General features: G+C 40.0%; 1 protein-coding gene across 2 annotated transcripts in view; it reads left to right on the forward strand.

Annotated features, from left to right (window-relative positions):
- The first annotated feature begins 1,375 nt into the window (after window positions 1-1,375).
- The window catches only part of CWF19L2 (CWF19-like 2, cell cycle control (S. pombe)), a 69,661-nt gene continuing 51,543 nt past the window's right edge, over window positions 1,376-19,493 (forward strand). Inside the window, exons 1-6 of one of the 2 annotated variants that reach the window (XM_017816018.1) lie at window positions 1,376-1,476; window positions 12,584-12,691; window positions 13,415-13,534; window positions 14,913-15,020; window positions 17,331-17,450; window positions 18,614-18,707. In XM_017816018.1, the coding sequence (XP_017671507.1) occupies window positions 1,402-1,476; window positions 12,584-12,691; window positions 13,415-13,534; window positions 14,913-15,020; window positions 17,331-17,450; window positions 18,614-18,707 (625 nt within the window). In that variant the 5' untranslated portion in view covers window positions 1,376-1,401. Of the gene's footprint in view, window positions 1,477-5,701; window positions 5,712-12,581; window positions 12,692-13,414; window positions 13,535-14,912; window positions 15,021-17,330; window positions 17,451-18,613; window positions 18,708-19,493 lie in introns of those variants that run through there. The other variant, XM_017816019.1, reaches the window with a different exon arrangement.

The following is a 19,493-nucleotide window of genomic DNA, read 5'->3' on the forward strand; positions in this document are numbered from 1 at the left end:
GGACTGTCAAAGGGTACTGGGACCTGTGGCGGTGGCCATGTGATCGGACACTCAGGGACACAGCAGGAGCCAAGGACTACAGACTTTACTCCACTTGGACTGTGAGGGTATAAAAGCCCAGGGGCTCCTTTCTTTGGGGTCCCTCCTTGCATGCACCAACTCGAGCTGTTATTTTGTTGTTGTACCATGATTAAATTATTATAAGGATTGAGATCTCTGAGGTTCTGCTATGGGAAACCTGCTGGAGTGGCTCCTGAATGGCCAGGCAGGGAAGTTTCCTTAACACCCACCCCAGGACTGTGTGGTCCTGTTGGTCAAGCAGCACAGGGTTCTGCTAAGGTGCTGTGCCACAACACAGTGCTTTCTGAGACCTTCGCCTGAGAGGCTGTGGGAAGCCTTTGGTGAGCTCTGAATGAAGTGGGGGGAATCCACCTGGGCACTTGGATCAGAGCGACCCTGGATGTCCGTACAGACTGGGGAATGAGATGCTGGAAAGCAATGCTGTGAAAAGGGACCTGGAGGTCCTGGTCGACAGCAGGTTGAATATGAGTGAGCAGTGCCCTGGCAGCCAGGAGGGCCAACCCTGTCCTGGGGGGCATCAGGCAAAGCATCGCCAGTTGGTTGAGGGAGGGGATTGTCCCGCTCTGCTCTGCACTGGGGCAGCCTCACCTTGAATACTGTGTGCAGTTTTGGGTGCTACAATATACAAAAGATATTAAGCGAGTAGAGAATGTCCAAAGAAGGGCAACAAAGATGGTGAAGGGCCTTGAGGGGAAGCCATATGAGGAGCAGCTGAGGTCATTTGGTCTGTTCAGTCTGGAGGAGACTGAGAGGAGACCTCATTGTTGACTACAGCTTCCATAGGAGGGCAAGAGGTGGGGCAGGCACTGATCTTTTCTCTGTGTTGATCAGGGACAGGACCTGATGGAATGGCCTGAAGTTGTAGCAGAGGAGGTTTAGGTTGGATATTAGAAAAAGGTTCTTCAAGCACAGGGTGGTTGGGCACTGGAACAGGCTCCCCAGGAAAGTGGTCACAGCACCAAGCCTGACAGAGTTCAAGAAGTGTTTGGACAGTGCTCTCAGGAACATGGTGTGACTCTTGGGATGGTCCTGTGGAGGGCCAGGAGTTGGACTTGATGATCCCTGTGGGTCCCTTCCAACTCAGAATATTCTGTAACCCGGTCATGAGGTGAGCGCCTCACGGCGGAGGCTGCCGAGCACGGCGGGACTGACGCCCGGCGGCACGACAGCTCAGCCCTGGGCAGGCCCCGGCGGGCCGGGGTGGGGGCTGTCCCCGCTGTCCCCGCTGTCCCCGCCCGCTGTTGCCTGGGACGCCGTTCACGACAGTGTCGCGGCGGTGCTGCCGTACGGCTGCCGCACGGTTTCCGGCGGGCCGTGCTGATGGCGTCCGGGCTGGAGAGGGAGCGGAGCCGGGAGCAGCGGGAGCAGGAACAGCGGGAGGCGCTGCTGGCCCAGGTGGGGGGCCCGGCCCGGCCCGGCCTTGCCCTGGTGCTGCTCAGTCCCTTCTGTCACCCAGGCTGGGCCCTGGGTGCTGTGCGGGGTCAGTGCGCTCCCGGCGGCCGCCCTGGGGGGGAACGCCCTGGGAGAGCCCCTTGTGCGCCGAGGGGAGCCGGGATGTGGCACCAGGAGCGGCAGGACGCAGCCGGGAACTGAGTTCGTGCTTTTTGTCGCTTGTAGTATTGATCCGAGTGGTGTTTCACTTCCTACGTGTTTCTGGGCTTACGCCTTTGAAAAGAGCCAGGGCCGGTCGTCTTTACACCCTCTCTTCAGATTTTTATATACATTGATGACACCACCCCCTGTCCCCGGCCTTCTCTTCTCTAGACTAAACAGCCCCAGTCTCAGACCTTCCTTAAATGAGACATGAGGCAACTCCTCCTTGTCTTCCTGGCCTGTATTTCCTAAAGAGTCTGTATCCCTACATTACAGCATTCTGGTCACTGAAGTGAAGTGGTGTGTGTTTGTGTTAAGAAGTGTTTTTGTAGAGTCATGATGTTACTTGCTCGGTTGCTGTAGTGAGAGCCAAGACTTAGGAAGCTCCCACTCACAGGTGCTTTGATGGAGTTGCTGTGACTTGGAGACCTGTGCTGATCCTGATCCATTCTGTTCAAAATCTGCCTATATGCCATGTTAGGCACTTGTGCTGATTCTTGTTTTAACTTGTAGGTAGAGTGAGTGCTGGTGTCATAAACGGCACATCAGTTGGATGACATGATTCATTTTGAAGTTTGAGGAGTAGGAGATAGATAACTACATAGAAGGAAAAGAATATGAGGAAGACAGGCTAAGGAAAAAGTATGAGGTTGGGAGGATGGGCTTTTGACGGAAGGCCAGAGTAAGCAGCAACCAAATCTTACTGGGCAAAGATATTTTCACAAAAAAAAAGTAGTGGGAAAACGGCCTGAATAGCTTGAAGCTTACATGTCAGTGATGTCTTTTCTCAAGGCAAAGCAGAGAGAGGACTTCATGTAATACATCATATGAGCATCTCCCTTGTACAGTTGTGGAACTGTTTCTTGTTTCTAGAAGTTCTCTTCAGTGATTTCCCCCTTTTTGACAAACAGTTGAAGGGAAATTCCTTTAACTTAGTAACAGTGAACCATACTCCCCTGCAAAAGTTTGTTATTGTTGTCTTTTGCTGTATTTGAACTGCTGTATGATGTGCTTAAGAATGCTCCTTTGCTCAGTTCAGCCTCTTGGATGTTCAGAAAATACACTTAACAGGAAGCAAAACTTACGTAGGACACCGTTATCCTGCTTTACCTTTACATTTTCTTCTCCACTGGTGCCACTTGTATTTGCTTAGAATCCTAGAACAGCATTGGTTGAAAAGACTTTGAAAGATCATTTGTCCAACCCCTTGTGGATTAGGGAGTCTAGGTGAGATTATCTAGTGCTCTGTTGAGTCATGTCTTGAAAAACTCCAGTGCTGGGGTTAAGGGAACTTTCCTGTCTGACCATCCAGGAGCCACTCTGGCAGCCACACTCCCACCACCTGAGACTTTTTCTGCCGGGACTGGAGCCCCTTCATAGTGAGTGGCTCCTGTGAGCTGACGGGTGCCCCACTTGACTCACTACACACCCCACTCACACAGTCAGACCTGGTTTCCTTACCAGTTCAACCCCAGGTTTCCCACAGTAGAGTCTCAGATGTCTGGATCCTTAAGACAATTTAATGATGGTGCAAAACACAAAACCAGCTTGAGCTGGTGCTTCAAACAACACAATTCCTGGGCTTTTATACCCTTAAAGTCTATGCAGTCTGATAGTCTGGGGTATTCCTGCTGAGTCCTGGGCTCCTGCTGTGTCTTTCAGTGTCTGTTCTCCTGGCTGGTCCCACAGGGCCCCGTACCCTTTGCCGTGCAAAGGGTTGGCACCAGTTCATGGCCTCTTGCCTGGGGCTCTCACCATTTCCCACCACCTAGGGCACAACCTGGGGCCTCCACTGCAGCTACACTGAGCTACCAGCACTGAATCCGTTCCTCAACAGGGATTCCACCTGCTATGGAAAAGGCAATGAATTTGTGTTTAACCTCTCGTCATATTTAGGTAAGTCTCAATTTATGGAGGCAGGAAGGCTGAAGAGAGAGGTTTGGTTGCTGGAGAAACTACAGCAGTGAGCCAAAATCGCTGGCTCACTGGAAGGGTTGATGCTGGGGATGAGAGCACTTCTTCATGCTGAGTATGTATGGGGAAAAGGGGACAGGTTGGTTTTGGCAGACTTTGAATTGTTCCTAGAAAGCCTGGTATCTTGAGTGTGGCATCTCAAGAAGAACTGAACAGCCTTGGAGAAGGTGGGAAGAAAATATTCAGGGATGGTCATGGTACCGGCTGTTCAAAGACACTAAAGGTTTTGAGATGAGGAAAAATAGGCTGAAAATAAAGTTAATTTGAGAGAGTTCGGTAAAATCATTAGGTGATATGGAGAAGGAAATGGAGAATTGCTGTCTGCTGTTTCTTTTGACTCAAGAACTAGGTTGTATTAAGGGATTTGCAGGTATTTGTCTTAGAGGAGACAAAAGAGTGAACTTTCAGATGATGCACAGAGAAATTGTAGGATCTCTTGTATAGCAAATACTGACACTCCACTTCCATCCAGATGATAATAGCCTAAAAGCAAAACTATATGTTGAAAGTTATTGATTGAAAAGTTGCTGAGCCTCAAATTCCTGGAAGATACAAGAATGTTTTGGAGATGGTTCACTTGGACTTAACCCTGTTTTACACTCTTGTCAGCTTCCGTGTGCATTGCTGGACATTTTTAAGTTGGGATACTAGCTTAGATTCTCAGTTCTGAGAATGTCAGAGCTCTCAGAAGTCTAATACAGGGAAACAGAAGGGATTATGATTTGTGAAATACTAGTCACTATAGTTCTTCAAGTCCATTTTTTGTGGAGTGTAGGAAGGGATCTGGAGACAATGACATTGTTTTCTACAGGATATAACCATTAGAGATTCTTGGTTCCTCTATGACCACTGAGAAACTTCTGTGATGTGACTTCTCAGCTTCCGACTGGAAATGCACATTATAGAGTCTGTGTTATTTTTCCATGGTGTTATCTTTTCACTTCCAAGCAACCTAAAGCTAATTCGGATTCTCTGATTTTCAGGGATTCTCCTGGGTGCATTGGGTAGCACTGAAACATAAATTAATGATCAAATGGTTTTCTTTGCTGCTGCTTGTGGAATTGCTGTGTTCATCATCTTATGTATACCCTTGAACTGTTTCTTTTCCTTGCAGTAAGAACTAAAACTTGTAGTAAGGAGATGACATGTTGAAGGTTGGGAGTTTCCCCCCACCCCCTTTTCTGTACCAGAGTTTTAGAATGTGTTAGCAAAAGTCCTATACAAGTCCATATGGAACAAAGGAGGCTGTAGAGGTTGCTTTATCACTAATTTGACTGTCAGAGAAATTTAGGAATGAAACTTTTTTTTTTACACTTATTGCATGTTTCCTCTTCCCATATATGGACCCAATAACCTAATATTAAGCTATATAAAAGGACAGCATTTTAAGACTTCTCCTGTAGCTACTCTGTTATTTCTGTGAAAAGTCAATTTATCATTTTATAAATGATAAATTTTATTTATCAATTTATAAATGAAAACATGAGGATGTCATAGTTGCCATGTCAGTACTCTGCTGTGTGCAGTTTTGGGTGAACAATATAAGAAAGATATTAATCTCTTAGAGAGTGTCCAAAGGAGGATGACAATGATGGTGAAGCTGTATGAGGAGTGGCTGAGGTCACTTGGTCTGTTCAACCTAGAGAAGAGGAGACTGAGAGGAGACCTCATTGCAGTTACAGCTTCCTCATGAGAGGAAGAGGAGGGGCAGGAACTCATCTGTTCAGTTTCGTGACCAGTGACAGGACTGAGGGAATGGCCTGAAACTGTGTCAGGGGAGGCTGGATATTAAGTAAAGGTTTTTCACCCAGAGGGTGGTTGGGCACTGGAACAGGCTCCCCAGGGAAGTGGTCATGGCTCCAAGCCTGACAGAGTTCAAGAAGTGTTTGGACAATGCTCACATGGTGTGATTCTTGGCGTTGTTCTGTGCATGGCCAGGACTTCGACTTTGATGATCCTTGTGGGTCCCTTCCAACTCAGGATATTCTATGATTCTGTGAACAGAACTGGGGGAAAACAGCAAGGCTTTATCTCAATGTGTTTTGACTGTCTTGCTTGCAAAGGCAGAAAGAGATGTGCATGGACTTTTCACAGCTGGCTAACATAGTAAAGTCAGTTATTTGGTGGTTGCAGTCCTAGAAGCTCCTGCGTTTTACTTTCGGAAAGACATTTGGGAAGCTGCGTAGGTCTTTGCTTCTGATAATCTGAGAAGTTTTCAGTTTTCAGTACAGTTTTACAGTTAACTGTACTTCAGCAGCTCTGTTTCTGCAAAGATGAGATGTTCAACTAGCTCACCTTGAGGAGCTTTTTGTCATGAAATATTGAACTTGCACTTCTTTTGAAGAACCAGCATGTCACTGAATTCATTGATTGAGATTTCTCTTTTAAATTTTGGAATTGTATTCTTTTATTTGTGTAGTCTGTCCTCCCAACTGCATTGGTAAAACCCAGCAACTCGTAATGTTTATGGTAATGATCAGTAATCAAATAATTAAGTGTTGACATGCAAATTGTTATTAACCTTCAGAAATAGCATCTTGTTTTGATGAGTCTGATAGTTCATGACACTGCTGTTTTGGTTTACAAGTTTACAGCAAGAAAATAATCTGATGTGTGTTTTGGTAAGTGCAGGGATGTATACTTTTCCTAGACATGAACACTTCTTCTCTTGGTAAAATCTATCAAGATTTCATTTGTGGGTTATTCTGGTATCTGTGCTATCACATTTCTGTATTTTAGGGTTGCTCTTCTGTTACTTGTTTTTTTTCCATGGACTTTGAGTCTTTCACTCTATGGCCTCTGAGGGTGATGTGATTTGACCATTCCTTGTGCAGAAAAACCTGCGTTTTAGTTGTTAAGGATTACTGACAGATTGCAAGTATCTCTTGATAACAGTATATATTAATTTTTTTAAAAAAACCTGAGTGTAGTATTTGCTGAGATGATGGATTGCTTTGGTAAGATTTTACAGTTCAGTTTTCGGTGGAAAATTACAGAAATTTCTCCTTAGACAGGAATTAGTAGCCAAACGTATATCACTATAAGAGGTTATAGAGCTGTTATTTGTTGGAAGTTGCTTCTGTGCTGTAATACTAAGCGCCTTCTTTTTGTTCTTTCCCTTTTAAATCCTTTATGAAGTGTTACATCCCTGACTCTTTGCTAAAAGAAATAAGCATGTCAGCATTACTGTATTCACTTAAATCTGTGATATTAGGAGAGTAGCAGCACTGAGCAATTAAGCACTGAGCAATTAAGCACTGAGCTGCCTTTTCACAAAAAGTTTTCAGACTTTTGACAAAGCACCTCTCTATGCATTTTTGCAAGCAGCATCTTTGATTTAACAGACAGGTCATTTTAGAAGGTGAGCAATGAAGACAGATGTCTTCATTGTTATATCCTGTAAGGCCTTCCTCTAGAGCTTGCTTTGCCACTGGAGTGGAGAGGTCCTACATTAACATGAAATAGCCATCTACAGTTTCCTAGCAGGAGTAGCTACCCTACTGCTATCTGCTTATCTGTTGTGTCTGTTCCAGCAGAAACAGTTACTGCCTCCCAGATGTTTCTGACCGAAGGCTGACATCTCCTACAGCCAGCTCTTTAAATCACATCTGACTTTTCTCTAATGATTATTGATCGCAAGAAGCTTAAATGATTGAAGTGATGGTTCTCTCAGTGACCTGTCTTCTGTACCTTTTGGCAGGTGAAAATGACAAAGAGTGATGACATTTCCATCTGTCACAGCTGTGTCTGGAGGTGGTGGTGGTACAGGTGCTCTGACTCAGTTGCGATTTGGCAAGTTGGGGTGGAAGTTAAGCTCTTTCTTGTGTTTCCGCTGCTGTCCTCCTTGGGAAAGCTTTGTGGATTTAACAATAATTGGAATATTGAGAGTAGAAAAATAGTCTTAAGTATTTGCAAAAATAAGTGTGTTTTTCACAGAGAGAACTGCAAGGAAGGTATGTTCAGGTTCCCTCAAGGTAAGCACTCGTATAACCAGGGCTCTCTGGCTCTGAGCTTTGGGGTGATGGAAGGTGGGAGGGTAATACATGCTGCAGCAACCTTTCTGATAGCTGATTATCGAAACAATTAATTGAGTGGAGGGGTTTGTATGATAGGATGGGAGGTGGTCCTGAAATTAGAAAGAAAAGCTCACTGTATGTATTTTGGGTTCCTTATGTTGATGTCTGAAGGACTGGGGATTTTTTGAACTTTTCTAACAGAAAGCTGTTGCTGAAAGGAGTTTTTTTCCACACTTCTCCCCAAAGTGCACATTTTTCCCTTCGTTCCTTGTGCTTAACTAATAGCTTTGATGACCTTACCAGAGTGGCAGCTTGTAAGCTTGATCTGCAGGAAGGTACACCCTGCTTTTGGTGGGATTTTGTGTCAGGGTAGTCCTTGAAGTGGCTTCTCCTGAGGCTACAGCGCAAGGATAGGCCTGGGTGGGTAAGGTTGGTGGGATCATGTGAGGGGGAGTGCAGAGAGGAGAGGCATGGGAGTGGAGCCCTCCCCTTTGCTGACAAATAGACAGTAGAGCTGTTGCTCTTTGTGTTGAATGTTTTTATCATGCCGTATTGATCTGATTTGTGCTGTAGAAAAGGTGACTTTTATTCTTTTGGATGGAGAAATTGCCTGTTGAATGGTGGGGGTTATTGTCTGAAGAACTGGAAATTGACCACAGTTAAAGACAGAAAATTGCATGGTCCCTGTAGTGGTCTTGAAAACTTCCTCTGGCCTTGGTGAGAACTGAAATGGTAAATAGAGTTGGGGTCAGAAAAGAGTGTTGGTCAAGGTTTCTGTGAGCTGAGGAGGGAATTTTGTATCCCTAGTTGACATCCCATCATCCCTTCTGGACATCCTTGGGGATTGTTGTGTAACAACCTCCATTTATTGTGTGACCTAAATCTGTTGGCTGTTGGCAGTGTCTTTGATCTTTTCTGCTTCTTCCTGGCATGGCGTGGTGTAATTTTTACAGGTTTTGGTGTTTGTGTCTGCAGTGCATTACAGGCTGTTTTGGAGCAAGCTTTATTCTTTGTTTAGCAGATACTGTTGTCAGCAACCGTGCAGGCTGGCTTTAATGACCTGCTTAATGAAAAACGGAAATCACTTTCTTTGAGCTTGGTTTCCTCCCACATCCAGATGGACCTGTGAAATCCAAAACCCTTTTGCCTGCTTGTGATAAAAACTACAAAGCTTGGCTTTGTTAACCATGGCAAACATTGGTAACATAGTGCTGTAATTATTGTTTTAATAGCACCTTATCAACTAACTGTTCAAAGTGCTTTACCAGCCTTAGGCTTCACCCTGTGTCTGTTGCAAAGGAGACTATGAGCACCTTTATTAGGGTGTCACAGAAGTCCATGATGTAGCTTGATGCTTGCCCTTCTTGACAGGTTGTTGCTTGTAATGGTTCTCTCTGTTCATGTGTATCTTGCACAGTCATTTGCATAATTGTTGCATTACTCTTGAAATAGAGATATTTCAGAAATGTAGCATCCTGTATAAATTATTGGATATTTTTGTGGTATGATAAGTATTAATGAACCTTAATGTGAATTAAATGCTTGAATTCCTGTGGGTTGACCTTCACAAATAGAATAGTAAGTATGACAGGGGATTTAATTAATTTTTCCTTCTTTTCTACATTTTATGAGATGCTAGTAAGCCCTGCATGTTTATAAAAGACAAGTAGAATATAAAGGTAAGTTTTGAAGCTAATGAAGTAATGTAGACAGATTTTCCTCCTCATCCTCACTTGAAATAATTGTGTGTGTGTGAGGGGAAAGCATCACCAAAAATAAAAAATGAATATTGTAATTTGAGGGAGCTAGATAGTTTTTAGAGATAGAAAGATTCAGAGGGTATCACTGCTAACTCTCTAGTCTTAGGTTAAAATGATAATTAATGTGAAAATATGACTTCTTTCATATTTTTAAATCTCTAGGCATCTTTCTTTAATATTATTTTATGTATATATATTGTTAAGAATCTTCTATATTTTGCATCTTCATCTAAGAAAAAACAAACTTTCACCTGATGCTTTTGTTTCTGTCTTTCTCTTAACAGCGTGGTGGTTGATCTGCCACTACAGATTCATCTTGCCCAATTCTGTTTCATTTAGTATTCAGGAGACAACAATCTGTAGTCTGATGATGATTTCTAGTCAATCTGTGTTCTAAATATGTGTTCTTCAGCCAAAATGATGATCCACCTCTTTCATTAGGATCATGTATCTCAATTACCTAAGTGCTTGCCTTTTCTTTTTCTGTTTATTTTAGATATAATAAAAAGTATAAAATCTTCTTTTATACCTTATTTGTAATATTAACCTCATTTTAGGCAATGTTTATTTCTAACTGTGGTAGCATGAAGGAAATAGTACTTTTATTTAAAATATACTTTTTATTATAGAGAAGGATGAGACTAAATCTCCTGTGACAGGCAGAGAGCACACTCAATGAAGATGTGTTGACAAGCTGATCTTGACTGGCCTTTATTTGAGGCCTTTGTAGATTTATATGTCTGAGAATTGTGAAAGGGGTTGAAGGGAACTGTTGACTCCAGCTACAGTTCTTTCTCAACCAAAAGTGAAATGGAATGTTCAAAAAGCCTGTCCTTTTCTCAGTCTGCATCTTGGCAATGTGATTTCTGTTTACTTTTGGAGCAAATGAGCTTGGAGTCTGTTTTTGTTTTTATTTTTTCCCATCTAGAACCATATTCGGGTTCCCTTTATCTCCACTGTTTCGTCTCTGTCCAGTTATAAATTTAAGTTTGGAGTATGTGGCTTGTAGACATTTTGTGAGTTGCATAGCTGAAGTTATTATCCTTCTCTTGTCCATGGATGTGCCATGTTTAGTTACCTTTTTTTTTAGTCAAATGAGTGTATTTTTAAGACAAAAGGGTCAACATCATCTAAGTGGACTAGAACAGAAGCTATCAGTCAGTGATTTCTGCATGAATTTTTAAGGGTGTTGTCCCAGTGCCTTAGGGTGGCCAGGGTTAGTCAGTGCACTCTGAATCATGGAGGGATAGCAGGAAACATGCCTGCATTTTTTTGAGTCCTGGGTGGTTTTGATGACTCTGTGTTATGCTTAACGACTGTTTCATTCTCACTGAATTATAGTCCTGCTTATTCTTTTGTTGTTTTGTTTATTTGTAAACTGGAAAATTATTTTGATATTGAAATAAATTACTCAGTGTGTTCTTAACTCATTCTTTATCTTTGCCTTTTATATTTTAAGAGGTAGCGTTCACCTTTATAGACTGTCAGCTTCATTCTAGAGGTGGAAGTCCAAGATTTGGCCTCTTTATTCGAGCAGATTTATACTATTTTTTGTTTTGCAGTATTCCTTTGTTTAAAATCAAGAAGTGTGGGTACCAGCCTTGCTTTGCTTGCATTTAAGTGCATTAAAAATTTTATCTCCTGGAGTTTCTAAGAAAGTAGACAAGAAAGGTTTTAAAGGGTGCTTTGTTTCGGCACAGATGTGTAGTATTTTGATTTTTTTTTTGCTTTATTTAGTTTTTTGCTCTTTGTGTTCTGCCACTTTCAGTAGTGCTGGCGACAACGTTAAAAAATACAACAGCAGTCCTACCTTGTGAATTAGTGCTTTTTAAAAAAATATCCTCTTAATCTTACCTTTTTTGGCACGTATTTCTGTTCCTTGAACCCTTACAGTATATTGGTCATCCTCCTGCAAGCATTGTTTGCTGTCAGGACAAAAGCTGCAGATTTCCTTCTTGGCTGTATCAGAAAGGGAGAAACTGGCCTGTGATAGGGAGGCTGTGCAGTGCACAAGCGTATATGTAGAGAGCTAATAGCTGACCAGGAGGAACGACTTCAACTAGCTGTCTGATCTCCTGAGATTTTTTGTTTGTTTGTTTTAAATATTGGTCTTTTTAAAACTTGTATGCGTTCTTTTGGCTTATGTTTGACAACACTTTCTGGTGAAAGTTGGTGTTTCAGGATAAAAATTCCAAACTCCACCTTTTGTTTTGATTTTAGTTATTTTAAAAGAAAACCCTCAAACAAATAAAAAACCAAAAGCACTCTCAAACTTGCAAGACTTATCTAACACAAAATCAGGGGTGTAATAATATAAAATAACTTTCCTTCTGTTTAATTAGGATCTGCTGTATTGCACTTTGGGACAAAGAGTTTCCTAATGACTAATTATATTAAGTAAACTTGCTTCTGAAAGTTTCTGCTGGAAGTAATAGAGGGAACTTCATAAGCTGAAAAAAATTAATTCTTTTATTTATGAGGCTTATAAAAATCCTTTCCAGGAACTGAAACTGTCTGCAGTGATGGTTATTTTTTTCGGAAGCAGTAGTGAAAGTATTTCTAGTTTTATCTCCATAACCAGAAAGGGAGGAATATTCTACAGCTCAAAATGCTAATTCTTGTATACTTGTATACTCCTTTAGAATATTTGTGTGGATTTCTGCAGTTTCAAGGTTTATATCTGGCTGAGATATTTTCAAAGTTGAATGTGCTCAGAGATAGGCTTGCTAACAGATGGTGAGCTGTGCTTTGCAATGCAGTAATTGCCCAGAGAATTTTTTGAACTACAAACTCAAAAGTCCACTGTATCATATCATGTATTCAGTTCATGAAGGTTGCAATAGGAGAAGACTTCTCAGAATGCAGAATGGAAGCTGAATGTCTTTGTGTCACACTTATTTGGGATGAATGGGATGAATTTAGTGATAGAGGACCTGCAAGGCTGTAGCTTAAGAAGGCGAGTGTGTAATATGTTCTAGCTGAATGTCCCCTTTGACATGTAATCCAAAAATATTTTTATTGCTGTCCTCTAAAAGGAAATGTTCTCAAGCACAGTTTTCAGCATTGTGTATGGTTGTGTCAGTGTGGCTTGCAGAGGTGTGTTTGTAAGGAAAAGCTACTGAACTCCCACTGGTTATTTTTCTTCTCTGTTCATCTTAGGTCAAAATTAATTATGAAAAGGAGAAGTGCAAGCTGCTAAAACATCCACAAGGTGAAGATATGTGGATGCTTGCTGATGTGAGTGAACGTGTGGAACAACTGGAAAAGGTGATGGAACTGTAAATCATTGAGTTGGATTGTTAGCTTTACAGCATGTTTGTGTGAATAGAAGACTTTGAGGGCTTTAAGATGATCCTTAAAAACTTCATAATTTCTGATTTCTTTATGTTTTGATATTAGCTTTTTTTTAACATGGAAATAATCTTTTACTTGCAAAGACAAAAAATTTCCATCATTCAATTCCATCTTTATTTTCTACAAAATGCAGAAGAGCAAGTGCTACCAGACAAGTCCCATGGGAAGAAATCTGGAGGATCCAAGGCTTCATAGCAGCCTTATTTGTGGTCACTCACAGGAGAAATCTTAATGGAGCCTCTGAATATCACATCCTTTTAGTGTAGCAATCTGTGCAGATATTTCAACAAAGGAAAGATGTGTATTAATGATGTAGTGATACTTGAAGAAATAGATTTGACCAAAATAAATGTAGTGTAGTAGATATTCTATGTCTAGTTATAGTGCCTCAGTGAAAAACATATTGAGAGGGGGAAGAAAAACCAATTATGGATGTGAGGCATGCCCTCCCTGCCTCTACCACCCCACCCCAGCCCACCCCTCCCACCACAGAAGAGAGAAAGGTTAGTGAAATCAAAACATAGCTATGTGTGGTTTACCTTTTTTCAGTGTGGTTTGGTAAGTGGGTTGTGATTATTTTTCTTGTACGTGTGTGATTTGGTTTACTGGATCTCATTTACAAACATTTACTTGTAGGAACATTCTGTGCAGAAAAAAAAGAAAAAGGATAAGCATTCAAAAAAAGCCAAGAAAGAAAAGAAGAAAAGTAAGAAACAAAAATCTGAAAAGAAGGATGACTTATCTGATAGTTCTTCGGTAAGTAAGGAATTTTAAAATACTTCAAATTACAGTCTTAAAACTTGAACCATTTTAGTCGCTGTGGGTAGACATGGTTAGTAAAATTTAGACTAATTCTTACCATTTTCTGTTGGAAAAAACTGTGGCAAAATTTATCGATTTTAATATACTGAGTATTTAATCAATTTAACATAGGCTGTTACGTGGGTGCCTGTGAATTTTATAGTATTGAATTCACTCATTAGGAACTAAAGGATTTATAAAAAATCCTTATTCTGGGATAGAGAGGAAAAATTCGTAGGTACCCTGTTGACCCTGGTGTATGGTGGAACGATGTGTCTGAAAGTACAAATATACTTTGATTTTAAGCATGAGTTACTTCTGCCTTTTTCCATGGATGTTTAACCATGGACACTCCCAGCAACATGGAAATTGTACATGATTCAAGTGCATTTGAGTCTGTAAGCAGATGCCTTCGTATTGAGGGACACTCTGGCAAAACAGCACAGAGACTGCATTAGAAATCTGGTGCTGCTTTCAATGTGTTTTTCCACATTGTGGAAAACATCCTCCCAGCATTTTGGTGTGAGTCAGCTGGCAGTGTGATTTTTAATTTTCAGAGAGTCAGAGAGTCTCTTTTGTTGAGTGAAGGAATGTGCAGCATGATGAGATTTATTTTTTAGGGACTGATACCAGAGATGAACTATGATATCAGTGTGGGAAGTAACCTAAGGCACAAATGTCCTGCATTTTCACATGGGAGTCACCAAAACCACAACAGTGACTCCTGGGATACAACACAGTCCTGGCTGTAACTTCGATCCAAAGTCTGTTTTTCCTATGACAGGTTCATGTAAATAGCAAAGCAACTGTCAATGGAGTCCTATTTACTTCAAGTGCAAAAGTGCAAGTGTAGGAAGCTGGATATGAAAAGAGGAGGCAATAGCATGTACAGTGCTTTATATTGTACTGTGTAGCTGATTTTATTTTTTTAGTGTAAAACATACTTAGTAATGAAGTAATGCATTTTTTATTTTGTTTTTGTAATGTCGTAATCCCAATTGATTTTGATATTGTTTTTATTATGACAGTTTTAGCTTTAGCAGTGTTATGCAAATACCAGTATGAAGTAGTGTTATATAATGTGATGTGCTCATGAAGTATAATGGAGTCTTTTGATCATGAAGGAACAATCTTCTATGGGAATATCAATATTCTGGTTTTATTATCAATATTTTAAAATATTAAAAAGTATTATATTAATAATGCTAATCATGATTAATTTTTGATTATCAATTCAGGATTTTGATTGTCAATATACTTGATTAGTATTGCATTTTATCAACTAATGTGTTAAGGTGTTATTATTATTCTTTACATTAAACTCTCTTTTTAGGATTCTTCAGTTGAATGGGTTGAGTCAAATGTGTCACAGTCAGATGACACAGAAAAGGCTGGGAAGGTCAACAAGCAACCAGATGCTGTGAAAGAACCCTCGCTGCAGGTGAGCAGGCTGATAACTAGTCCAGTGATAAATTCAGCATGACCAACTGTGAAACATGCTTAGGTTTCTTGACAGCTCTTTTGCGGTGTGTTGAACAAAACCTATTTTACAGACAAATGTCTTTGCTTAGCTAGGTGAATGCTACTTTTCATTCACTGGAAGACTTCTCTACCTAATAGCTCTTAGTGTTTAAGAAAGCACTGCTCTTAATGTTGCCCCGCACCAGTTCCTTTTATCATCATTTGTTTTCATCATCTAACAACTTGATATTCTTGAGGAGGTCAGCTTAATGGCCTTGACTAAATATGTTATTTTTTCTTCATAATTTTGGTGGGTGTTCTATAAATGAATGAATTTTTCCTTCTATGGTGCTTAAACAGATATAAGGAAGAGAGGTGTAGAACTTCTCAGCGATAGTTTTTATGGCTTCAGTGCCTCTTCTGATTTTCCTGAGTGAATTCTGTGCCCAGTATTTTGGAAAATGGAGTAATACTGAAATGAACTGCAGTGATTTTAGTAACAAGTATAGTCACATACCACAACATCCTCAGTTGTGTAAAAATGATTTTTAATTTAGTGTCTAAATTTTTTTTCTCCTGAAAAAAGTCCCTGTATCTCATTCGGAATTGGTGCATCTTGTTAAGAGAAATAAAAAGGGACTCTGAATCATATCTATTGTCTTGGAAAAGTATGAAGTAATGCAGTGTGTGTCTTGATAATTTATACTGCAACCACCTTTTTTTAAAGCATTTTTTGGTATACTGTATAGCCTGGGCTTGTCTGGTTTTGGATGAAGAGCGTGCTTTTGACAGGAATTTCCTAGTCATCCCTACTTTTTTATTTTAGCTTATGTTATGAAGAAGTCTTGGAACACATAAATCCATTTCCTGTTGGATTAAACTAAATTAGAAGATGTATTCTCAAAGTGCACCTAAGGTGCTTGATGTGACCAGTCTTGGCCTAGTCCAGAGTGGTTGCTTAAAAAAAAAAAAGACAGAAACAAAAATAAAAATCCTCAAACCACAAATCTGAAGCCTGTATAAGAGTCAGAGTTGGGCACTTTTCAGTGGTGCTCAGAGACAGGACCAGAGGCAATGAGCACAAACTGAAACACAGGAGGTTCCTTCTGCAACATCAGGAAACTTTGTTTTACTGTGAGGGTGTCCAGGCACTGGCACAGGTTACCTGGAGAGGTTGTGGAATCTCCATCCCTGGATGTATTTACAGTCCATCTCTACATGGTCCTGGGCAACTGTCTCTGGGTGTCCCTGCCTGAGCAGGGGTTTAGATCAGATGACTTTCTCCAGAGGTCCCATGCACATCCACGTTTGTTGATTCATGTTGCTGGCTAATATGGGCATAGGTATTACTGAATCACTTGAAGATAGATTATTTTTCAGTTCTTTCTCTTAGAGGAGATCTGAGAAGTGGAATGTTGGGTTTCACCCCTGAAACTCCCTGTTGTGTTGCCTAATATAATTTTTAAGTAACAGTGATAGCGTGACATGTAGCATCTGTTCAGATTGACAGCTCAGACTTGAACCCTATTGAAGATAGCAAGACTCTTCTGCAAGATGTTTCGAAATATAATCTTGTCATTTTGGTTTCTATGCTAGAATCATAGAATTGCTCCAAATACTTCTTTTTATAGAGTAATTGCTTAAAATGTGTATGTCACTGCCTTCTTTTGAGGCTTCTGGATTTGTGTGTATAAACGTAGTCGTTATATCTAGGCTTTTTATATGCCACTTTTCTGTGGAGTAGTCCTCATTTTTAAAATCTCCTTGATCTGGCTTAGGTTTTGTAAATGCAGTTTTCTACCTGATATCTTGGGTACAGTTTACAGGCTTCAGATGTATAATTGTTGAGTTTGAGGGTGCCTAGTTGAGTTAATGCCTAGATATCCAAGGTATAAACTATGCTCAGTTACTGATTGCAGATTTTGTATGCACTAGAAGAGATATAACAGGTCAGGAGGTCAAAATTAACAAGATGAGATGTACAGTGTTTCTGGAAGCAAATAATTAGCAGTCTGTAAAATCTCATGTTTAATAGTGTCTTAAGTATGTTGTGAAGATATATTTCAAATTATGGAAAGACATTTATGCAATTTACTTGTGTATTAAAAAATTGAAAGATTGGGGTTCTTAAAATGGTATTTCCTTTTCATTAAAGTATTTTATATGTGTTTTTAAAGCCTATACTGTTTATTGTCAGAAACATTTGTCAGTAGTTGCGCTAGTTTGGTTTGTACATAAGCCATGTTTCTGTTGGAATTATGAACGCTGATTCTCTGTTTTTATTTTACAGAGAGAAGAATGGATGAATTTAGACTTCATGTCATTGAAAACAACGTCAGTAGCAGCTGTCAAAGGTGAAAGACACAAAGAAAAAGTATTGGAACGACAGAAAGCTCAAGAACTTGAGCAGGTAGGAGGAATTAATATATTACATTTTTTCTGCATTTTACTACTTGGTTCAAATATATAAGTCTTTGTTGTTATTTAAACTAATGCCTGATGGATGAAGTGATAGTTATTTTAATTAAATTGGTCTGTTTGGGATGGTAAGGCTTCATATATCCAAGTTTATCTTGTGGAGAAAGACCTTTAAACTATATTCTAGGTAAGGAGAAAGGCAGTTTTGTTAATACTAAGTTCTGTAATATTTAAAGGGCTCCTGAGGTATTTTACTTAATGAAAATGACAGATTGTTGGTCTGGCCACCTTCTCCATGATGTTTGTGACAGGAGCACCATTGGTTTGTGTGATAAAAGCTTACTTAAGTTACTGTCTTAAAGTCTAGAGTGCTAAGGGTTGTTTTTTCCTGAAGAAAGAATTCAGAGCAGTTGCTGTGCCTTTCATGTCCCCGTTGCTGGTGAACACAGGAGTGATCAGGGTCTCACTGTGCAAGGGGTTGCTGTCATTAAATTAATTCTGTTTACATACAGTTGATGACTGTTTCATTGACAACCTTAAATGCAATTTAGTCTGATCTCAAAACACAGTTACTGATCACCATCTAATATTTACTTGTCCTTACATTTTACAGTAAGTCCTTTGTTGTTGTTAAGTGTTCCAGTTAATTGTGTCTGGGAACCAGATTGACCTGGAGTGCTGTTACTGTGTAGTATGTGGTGCTTTGGTTATTGTCTTTTGAGAAGAGATTAATCTTTTTTTGTTTTTTTTCTCCACATAATTTTTGTACTGAACATTATTTCTGAGCTGTTGAAGGACCATTTAATGTGGAGATCTTAAATCATCAGAATGTCTGCATGTATTATATATGGTTAATGACAATTTATATGTATGCTTAATCCTGGAAGAGTATGATTCTTATAGACTCTTCCACCCAACTCCTTGCTGTCCATGCAGGTTTATACTCTTGTGTTTTCTGCACCAGTGTCTGTTCTTTCTTTGATGCCCAAAACAGTCTGTATAACAGATGCATACAGCATGCCAGTGTTGGGGGTGAACTGATGATATAACATAGACTTCACACACAAGTCTCACAAAATTTAGTAGATATTCTAGAAAATATCTAGAAAATACAAGCCATATGCTATGTACATATTAAAATTATTTCTGTTTTAGGCCATGCTGTCTGAGAGAGAACTTAATCCCTATTGGAAAGACGGTGGTACAGGTTTGCCACCAGAGAAGTATGAAGAAGCTTCAGTCAAGAAAGGTAAACAGCAACTTTTGGTAATATTCTTAAATTTCTGCTGCAGTTTCTGATCTCTATGTTGCTAACAAGTTACTGCTAATGTTTTTGTAAATGCCTTATGAATTATATATATATTATTAATAATAACAATAATAATGTAATAAAGTAAAATTTGGATGGAAATTCAATAGTGAATATTGGGTTCATATTATAGTATGTTGTTTGTTCACTGGTTTTTAATCTTGAGTGGTTTGACCTTCAATATCTTTACCGAAATTCTCCATTTTGAACTAATTAAAGGAAAGCATGATTTAACCAAGACAAGATAAATTGTTGTCGACTCATTTGGTTCCTTTCATTCCATTACACAAATTACTGTTTTAAAATATTCACCCACAGAAGACTGAGTCACATTAAAATGAAATACATTACAGATGCGGTTTATGAAAAATACGACTTCTGTAACCTTTTCACTGCTTTCCTTACCCCAGAGTTATCCTGCCTATTTCCAGCAAGCGCAGTTAGAAAAACGTTTTTCATGATGTCATTAAGCATTTATTATGTGATAGAAGGGGTCCTTGTATTCTGTCAGCAGGGAAGAGTGGGGTCTGTGGCTTTTTGCGAGCCTTTCCCCATAGACAGTCTGTCCTGCAAACCATTAGCCTCGTGCCTGCTTTAGGAGTCGCAGAGATCAGTGACCTGTAAGAGGCGACAGGCATCAGTGAGTGTGTGTTCAGAATGTTAAGACCTCTGCTAGCTTCTCAAATGGAAAGCAATTGGTTACTTATTCATTTTCTGAGAAGGGGA

This window comes from Lepidothrix coronata, unplaced genomic scaffold (assembly GCF_001604755.1).
Source record: "Lepidothrix coronata isolate B3197 unplaced genomic scaffold, Lepidothrix_coronata-1.0 Scaffold53, whole genome shotgun sequence".
Taxonomy (NCBI): Eukaryota; Metazoa; Chordata; class Aves; order Passeriformes; family Pipridae; genus Lepidothrix; species Lepidothrix coronata.